The sequence below is a fragment of the Eleutherodactylus coqui genome, chromosome 13, assembly GCF_035609145.1.
Source record: "Eleutherodactylus coqui strain aEleCoq1 chromosome 13, aEleCoq1.hap1, whole genome shotgun sequence".
NCBI lineage: Eukaryota > Metazoa > Chordata > Amphibia > Anura > Eleutherodactylidae > Eleutherodactylus > Eleutherodactylus coqui.
In genome coordinates this window covers 400,411-409,310 of record NC_089849.1, presented here as the reverse complement: position 1 = coordinate 409,310, position 8,900 = coordinate 400,411, and the positions used below count along the sequence as shown (strand labels likewise).

General features: G+C 55.3%; 1 protein-coding gene across 2 annotated transcripts in view; it reads left to right on the top strand.

Annotated features, from left to right (window-relative positions):
• The first annotated feature begins 955 nt into the window (after positions 1–955).
• Positions 956–8,900, top strand: part of ARHGAP27 (Rho GTPase activating protein 27) — a 79,291-nt gene continuing 71,346 nt past the window's right edge. The window contains exons 1-3 of one of the 2 annotated variants that reach the window (XM_066586889.1): positions 956–1,077; positions 1,423–1,554; positions 1,816–2,560. In XM_066586889.1, the coding sequence (XP_066442986.1) occupies positions 1,835–2,560 (726 nt within the window). In that variant the 5' untranslated portion in view covers positions 956–1,077; positions 1,423–1,554; positions 1,816–1,834. Of the gene's footprint in view, positions 1,078–1,322; positions 1,388–1,422; positions 1,555–1,815; positions 2,561–8,900 lie in introns of those variants that run through there. The other variant, XM_066586891.1, reaches the window with a different exon arrangement.

The following is an 8,900-nucleotide window of genomic DNA, read 5'->3' as shown; positions in this document are numbered from 1 at the left end:
ACCCGTATACTGCTGATACACCTCTCCTATACAGTATCTTTCTCCAGCACTCATCCTATACTGCACCCAACCATATACTGCTGATACACTGCTCCTATACCGTACCTAACTCCAGTTCTCTTCCTATACTGCACCCAACCCGTATTCTGACACTTCACGGGTCCTATATTGTACAGAGCTCCAGTACCGATCCTATACTGCACCCTACCCGTATACTGTTGATACACTGCTCCTATACTGTACGGTGCTCCAGTACTGATTCTATACTGCACCAAGCCCATATACTGCTGATACACTGCTCCTATAATGTACCATATACTGATGCTACACTGGGGTCCTATCCTGTACCTCATTCCAGCACTCATCCTATACTGCACCCAGCCCATATACTGCTGATACACTGCTCCTATACTGTACCTAACTCCAGTAATCATCCTAAACTGCACCCAACCTGTATTCTTACTCTACACTGCTCTTTTACTATACAAAGCTCCAGTACTTATCCTATACTGCCACCAGCCCATATACTGATGATGCACTGCTCCTTTATCGTATGGAGCTCCAGTACGGATCCTATGCTGCACCCAACCTGTATACTAATGATGCACTGCTGCTATACTTTACCTAACTCCAGTACTCATCCTATACTGCACCCAGCCCATTTAGTGATTATGCACTGCTCCTATACTGTACAGAGCTCCAATACTGATCCTATACTGCATCCAACTCGTATACTGATGATACATTGCTCCTATACTGCACCTAATTCCAGCACTCATCCTATACTGCACCCTACCGGTATACTGATGCTACACTGCTCCTATACTGTACAGAGCTCCAGTGCTGATCCTTTACTGCACCCAGCACCTATATAGCTTTCCCATATGAGGACCCTTTAGTCCTGCCTGTTTATCCATCCCACACTATTTTCCTATAATAGCACTGCCCTGTTCTGTGCCAACTGGAGACCGCAGAGACTGCACCCAGCTGTATGCTGGCACTTGGCACACCCTTTCCTTAATTCAACCTTGTGGTGAGTGAGAAGGTCCCTGGTTACCATGCAGTGGAGAGAAGCAGGTACGGGGATGGTAGTACTGCGGGATGGGGACAGTAGTATTGCAGGTACGGGGATGGTAGTACTGCGGGATGGGGACAGTAGTATTGCAGGTACGGGCACGGTAGTATTGCGGGTACGGGGATGGTTTTGGTGGGATATTAGCTGTCATTTCAAGCTGTAGGTTCCTCTGTGTTTTAATAGGTTAGGGTGACGGCACATTCCCTGCTTATGACTGCGGGCCTGAGGGGTGTCACGTACAGGAACCCGCCGCTCTTCCTGTGCTCCGCACACAGCACAGGAAGGAGCAGATGAGGCGACGGAGGCTTTGTGGTATGTCCGCCCAGTAACCAAGTCTTTCCTTCCAGGGCTGTAGCAGATTCCTCTAGACGAGTATCCTGGGAATGGCGCCCCCCGCCCCGCAGCTCCACATGGCGGCCTGAGCGCTGGATCCAGATCTGGGTGTTCGGTGGAATATGTCAGCCGCCCCACTGTTTTGTGTATGTATCAGTCACCTGGCCGTACGTCTTGCAGGTTCCTAACCTCTGCATTTGGGTAATTGCATAAGCTGGTTGCTCCTCAGCATGTGCGGTCACACTCGCTCCTGGGTAAGCTGTGTTGTCTGTGACTTGGGAGCAGGTTTGGTACTTTGTGTTATTTCACTTGTTCGCCCCTCCTGCTGAGTTCCAGCTATGTCAGATAGGTACAAGCAGAGACCTGCCTACATGCCACTAATCATCTTTGACATCTCACCCTTCCAGGGAAGCCTGAGCCGTCAGGATGCAGAGTCCTGGGATTTTGGACAAGGACTATGTTCTGGTAGAGCACGGATTTGAGTACACGGCCAAGGACGGCCGTGTCATCTGCATAAAGCCCCACGAGCGCTACGTTCTCCTAAAGAGGACCAACGAGCACTGGTGGCATGTCTGTCGAGACCACAAGTCCAAGCCCTTCTACATCCCTGCAAAGTACGTTAAGATCCTGTCCTCAGGAGCCTACGGGACTGAACGCTCGTGGGAGAGGTCAGAGGAGGTCGCAGGGCGCTCACCTTGTACTCAGTACAGCTACACATTTGTGGCAGCCGAGAAGCATGGAGCGGCTACGACTCCGGCAGCACTACACAAGATGGGCACCGCTGGGACAGGCAAGGTGCGGCACCAGATCACTACAGGATCATCTCGTTCTTTACTGGATCTGTCACAGCTGAGTCACAACCCAGAACAGAGACGGTCACAGGACGGTATCCACACCAACCACAAGCTGAGAACCTTCCACAACTCCAAGAAGGTCCTCGACCCGCTCAAGCGGATCAGCCTCATGGGACGCCCAGAGCTGCAGCCCAGGATTAGACCCTCACAGTCTCTCAATGATCTGCAGCTCCTAAAGTCTTTGCCACCCTTCTTAAACCAGCACCCCCCCGACAGAGTCACCATCCAGGGAATCCAACCTCACATGGAGGAACCGACCATCCGGCAGCGTCTGGACAACTCCTCGGCATCGGAAAAGGTAATTCCATGTGGCAGCAAATGGGATTATGTGGTGGGGGGCATCCTGAAGTTAGTCGAGGCCAACAGTCAGTGACTTACTGCCGTGTCCATGATTGTAGCGGTCATGACCGTCCATCGCTCCATACTGGGTGCTGCAGGAATCTTGAGTGCAGCGGGTTGGGGGATCTGCAGATGACACGCTGTTGTGGGAGAATTTGCGGATGACTCACTGTTGTCGAGGGATCTGCGGATGACAGGCTGTTGTGGGGGGGGGGGATCTGCGGATGAGAGGCTGTTGTGGAGGGGGTCTGAGGATGACATGCTGTTGTGGGGGGGGGGGATCTGCGGATGAGAGGCTGTTGTGGGGGGGGATCTGCGGATGACAGGCTGTTGTGGGAGTAGATCTGAGGATGACACACTGTTATGGGGGAATCTGCGGATGACGCGCTGTTGTGGGGGGATCTGAGGATGACCCGCTGTTGTGGGGGGATCTGAGAATGACACACTGTTATGGGGGGATCTGCAGATGACACACTGCTGTGGGGGAATCTGAGGATGGCCCACTGTTGTGGGGGGGATCTGCAGATGACAAGGTGTTGTGGAGGGGGTCTGAGGATGACACGCTGTTGTGGGGGGATCTGCAGATGACAGGCTGTTGTGGGGGGGGGGGGGGGAATCTGCGAATGGCATGCTGTTGTGGGAGTAGATCTGAGGATGACACGCTGTTATGGGGGGGATCTGAGGATGACACGCTGTTATGGGGGGATCTGCAGATGACACACTGCTGTGGGGGAATCTGAGGATGGCCCACTGTTGTGGGGGGGATCTGCAGATGACAAGGTGTTGTGGAGGGGGTCTGAGGATGACACGCTGTTGTGGGGGGATCTGCAGATGACAGGCTGTTGTGGGGGGGGGGGATCTGCGAATGGCATGCTGTTGTGGGAGTAGATCTGAGGATGACACGCTGTTATGAGGGGGATCTGAGGATGACACGCTGTTGGAAGGGGAAATCTGCGAATGACTCGCTGTTATGGGGGAAATCTGCAGATGATACACTGCTGTGGGGGAATCTGAGGATGGCACACTGTTGTGGGGGGGATCTGCAGATCACAGGCTGTTGTGGGGGGATCTGTGGATGGCACGCTCTTGTGGGAGTCAATCTGAGGATGACTCACTGTTATGGGGGAATCTGAGGATGACTCGCTGTTGGGAGGGGGAATCTGCGAATGACTCGCTGTTATGGGGGGGATCTGCGGATGAACTGCAGTTGTGGGGAAGGGGGAATCTGCAGATGGCACGCTGTTGTGGTGTTGGGGGGAAACTGAGGATGATACGCTATTGCGGGGGGAATCTGCAGATGGCACGCTGTTGTAGTGGTGGTGGGAAACTGAGGATGACACGCTATTGCGGGGGGAATCTGCAGATGACACGCTGCAGTGGGGGGGATCTGCGGTTGACAAGCTGCAGTGGGGGGATCTACGGATCACTCGCTGTTGTGGGGGGATTGAAGGATGACACGCTGTTGTGGGGAAGGGGGAATCTGCAGATGGCACGCTGTTGTAGTGGTGGTGGGAAACTGAGGATGACACGCTATTGCAGGGGGAATCTGCGGATGACACGCTGCAGTGGGGGGATCTGCGGATGACAGGCTGTAGTGGGGGGGATCTAAGGATCACTGCTGTGGGGGGGATTGAAGGATGACACGCTGTTGTGGGGAAATCGGTGAATAACACGATGTTGTGGGGGGGTCTGAGGATAGCACGCTGTTGTCGGGGGGAACTGAGGATGACTCACTTTTGGGGGGGGGGGTTGAGGATGACTCGCTGTTGTGGGTGGAATCTGTGGATGACGCACTGTTGCAAGGGAGATCTGCGGATAACACGCTGTTATGGAGGGATCTGCGGATGACAGGCTGTAGTGGGGGGGGGGATCTGCGAATCACTCGCTGTTGTGGGGGTATCTGAGGATGGCATGCTGTTATGGGGGGGATCTGCAGATGACAAGCTGTTGTGGAGGGGGTCTGAGGATGACACGCTGTTGTGGGGGGTTCTGCAGATGACAGGCTGTTGTGGAGGGGGTCTGAGGATGACACGCTGTTATGGGAAATTCTGAGGATGGCTCGCTGTTATGGTGGGGATCTGAGGATGGCACGCTGTTGTTGGAGGGGAACTGCGGTTGATACGCTGTTGTGGGGGAATCTGAAAATGGCATGCTGTTGTTGTGGGGATCTGCGGATTACTCGCTGTTGTGGGGGGATTGAAGGATGACACGCTGTTGTGGGAGGGGGGAATCTGTGGATGACACGCTGTTGCTGGGGAATCTGTGGATAACATGCTATTGTGGGGGGGGGGGTCTGAGGATAGCACGCTGTTGTCGTGGGGAAATGAGGATGACTCGCTGTTGCTGGGGAATCTGTGGATAACATGCTATTGTGGGGGGGGGGGTCTGAGGATAGCACGCTGTTGTCGTGGGGAAATGAGGATGACTCGCTGTTGCGGGTGGAATCTGTGGATGACACGCTGTTGCAAGGGGGATCTGCGGATAACACGCTGTTATGGGGAGATCTGAGGATGGCACGCTGTTGTGGAGGGGGATCTGCAGATGACTCCCTGCTCTGGAGTGGGATCTGCGGATGGCACACTGCGGTGGGGGGGGGGGGGGATCTGCGGATGGCACGCTGTTGTGAGGGTGAATCTGAGAATGACACGGAGCTGTGGGGAGGGGTGGGGTAGGTGAGGATGACACACTGTTGTGTGTGTGTGTGGGGGGGATCTGCGGATGACTCGCTGTCGTGGGGGGGGGATCTGCAGATGACACGCTGTTCTTGGGGGATCTGCGGATGACACGGTGTTGTGGGGAGGATCTGCGGATGACAGGCTGTTGTGGGGGGGATTTGCAGATGGCACGCTGTTGTGCGGGGGATCTGCGGATGGCACGCTGTTGTGGGAGGGGATCTGCGGATGACACACTGTTGTGGGGGGATCTGCGGATGACACGCTGTTGTGGGGGGATCTGCGGATGACACGCTGTTGTGGGGGGATCTGCGGATGACACGCTGTTGTGGGGGGATCTGAGGATGACTAACTGTTATGGGGGAATCTGAGGATGACACGGTGTTGTGGGGGGGGATCTGGGGATGACTAGCTGTTGTGCGGTGGATCTGCGGATGGCGCGCTGTTGTGCGGGGGATCTGCGGATGACACGCTGTTTTGGGGGGATCTGGGGATGACACGCTGTTGTGGGGGGATCTGTGGATGACACACTGTTGTGGGGGAATCTGAGGATGACACGCTGTTGTGGGGGGATCTGAGGATGACACGCTGTTGTGGGGGGATCTGAGGATGACACGCTGTTGTGGGGGGATCTGAGGATGACACGCTGTTGTTGGGGGGATCTGAGGATGACACACTGTTGTGGAGGGATCTCAGGATGACTAACTGTTATGGGGGAATCTGGGGATGACTAGCTGTTGGGGGGGGATCTGAGAATGACACGCTGTTGTGGTAGGTGAGATCTGCAGATGACACGCTGTTGTGGGAGGAGATCTGCGAATGGCACGCTGTTGTGGGAGGTGATCTGCGGATGGCAAGCTGTTGTGGGGGGGATCTGAGGGTGACACGCTGTTGGGGGGTTTCTGAGGATGACGTGCTGTTATGGGGGATCTGAGCATGACTCGCTATTGTGGGGGGATCTGTGCATGACTCGTTATTGTGGGGGGATCTGAGGATGACACGCTGTTGTGGGGGGGATCTGCGCATGACACACTGTTGTGGGGGGGGTTCTGAGGATGACATTCTGTTATGGGGGATTTGAGGATTACACGCTGTTGTGGGGGGGATCTGAGGATGATACGCTGTTGTGGGAGGGGATCTGCGGATGGCGCACTGTTATGCGGTGGATCTGCGGATAGCACGCTGTTGTGGGAGGGGATCTGCGGATGACACGCTGTTGTGGGGGTATCTGAGGATGACACGCTGTTGTGGGGGTATCTGAGGATGACACGCTGTTGTTGAGGGATCTGAGGAGGACTGTTATGGGGGAATCTGAGGATGACACGGTGTTGTGGCGGGATCTGGGGATGACTAGCTGTTGGGGGGATCTGAGAATGACACGCTGTTGTGGGAGGTGATCTGTGGATGGCAAGCTGTTGTGGGGGGATCTGACCGTGACACGCTGTTGTGGGGGGGATCTGCGGATGACTCGCTGGTCTGGGGGATCTGAGGATGACATTCTGTTGTGGGGGGATCTGAGGATGACACGCTGTTGTGGGGGGATCTGCAGATGACTCGCTATTGTGGGGGGATCTGAGGATGACACACTGTTGTGGGGGGGATCTGTGCATGACACACTGTTGTTGGGAGGATTCTGAGGATGACATGCTGTTATGGGGGATTTGAGGATGACACGCTGTTGTGGGGGGATCTGAGGAGGACTAACTGTTATGGGGGAATCTGAGGATGACACGGTGTTGTGGGGGGATCTGGGGATAACTAGCTGCTGGGGGGGGGATCTGCGGATGACTCGCTATTGTGGGGGGATCTGAGGGTGACACGCTGTTGTGGGGGGGGGGATCTGCGCATGACACACTGTTGTTGGGAGGATTCTGAGGATGACATGCTGTTATGGGGGATTTGAGGATTACACGCTGTTGTGGGGGGGATCTGAGGATGATATGCTGTTGTGGGGGGGATCTGAGGATGATATGCTGTTGTGGGGGGGATCTGTGGATGACACGCTGTTGGGGGATCTGAGGATGACTAACTGTTGGGGGTGTTGATCTGCAGATGACTCACTGTTGTGGGGGGGATCTGAGAATGACACGCTGTTGGGGGATCTGAGGATGACACGCTGTTGTGGGGGGGATCTGAGGATGACATTCTGTTATGGGGGATTTGAGGATGACACGCTGTTGTGGGGGGGATCTGAGGATGATACGCTGTGGTGGGAGGGGATCTGCGGATGGCGCGCTGTTGTGCGGTGGATCTGCGGATAGCACGCTGTTGTGGGAGGGGATCTGCAGATGGCGTGCTGTTGTGGAGCGGATCTACAGATGACACGCTGTTGTGGGGGGATCTGAGGATGACACGCTGTTGTGGGGGTATCTGAGGATGACACGCTGTTGTTGAGGGATCTGAGGAGGACTAACTGTTATGGGGGAATCTGAGGATTACACGGTGTTGTGGGGGGATCTGGGGATAACTAGCTGCTGGGGGGATCTGAGAATGACACGCTGTTTTGGGGGGGGGGATCTGACCGTGACACGCTGTTGTGGGGGGGATCTGCGGATGACTCGCTGGTCTGGGGGATCTGAGGATGACATTCTGTTGTGGGGGGATCTGAGGATGACACGCTGTTGTGGGGGGATCTGCAGATGACTCGCTATTGTGGGGGGATCTGAGGATGACACACTGTTGTGGGGGGGATCTGTGCATGACACACTGTTGTTGGGAGGATTCTGAGGATGACATGCTGTTATGGGGGATTTGAGGATGACACGCTGTTGTGGGGGGATCTGAGGAGGACTAACTGTTATGGGGGAATCTGAGGATGACACGGTGTTGTGGGGGGATCTGGGGATAACTAGCTGCTGGGGGGGGGATCTGCGGATGACTCGCTATTGTGGGGGGATCTGAGGGTGACACGCTGTTGTGGGGGGGGGGGATCTGCGCATGACACACTGTTGTTGGGAGGATTCTGAGGATGACATGCTGTTATGGGGGATTTGAGGATTACACGCTGTTGTGGGGGGGATCTGAGGATGATATGCTGTTGTGGGGGGGATCTGAGGATGATATGCTGTTGTGGGGGGGATCTGTGGATGACACGCTGTTGGGGGATCTGAGGATGACTAACTGTTGGGGGTGTTGATCTGCAGATGACTCACTGTTGTGGGGGGGATCTGAGAATGACACGCTGTTGGGGGATCTGAGGATGACACGCTGTTGTGGGGGGGATCTGAGGATGACATTCTGTTATGGGGGATTTGAGGATGACACGCTGTTGTGGGGGGGATCTGAGGATGATACGCTGTGGTGGGAGGGGATCTGCGGATGGCGCGCTGTTGTGCGGTGGATCTGCGGATAGCACTCTGTTGTGGGAGGGGATCTGCAGATGGCGTGCTGTTGTGGAGCGGATCTACAGATGACACGCTGTTGTGGGGGTTTCTGAGGATGACATGCTGTTATGGGGGATCTGAGGATGACACGCTGTTGTGCGGGGGATCTGAGGATGATACGCTGTTGTGGGGGGATCTGAGGATGATACGCTGTGGTGGGAGGGGATCTGCGGATGGCGCGCTGTTGTGCGGTGGATCTGCGGATAGCACTCTGTTGTGGGAGGGGATCTGCAGATGGCGTGCT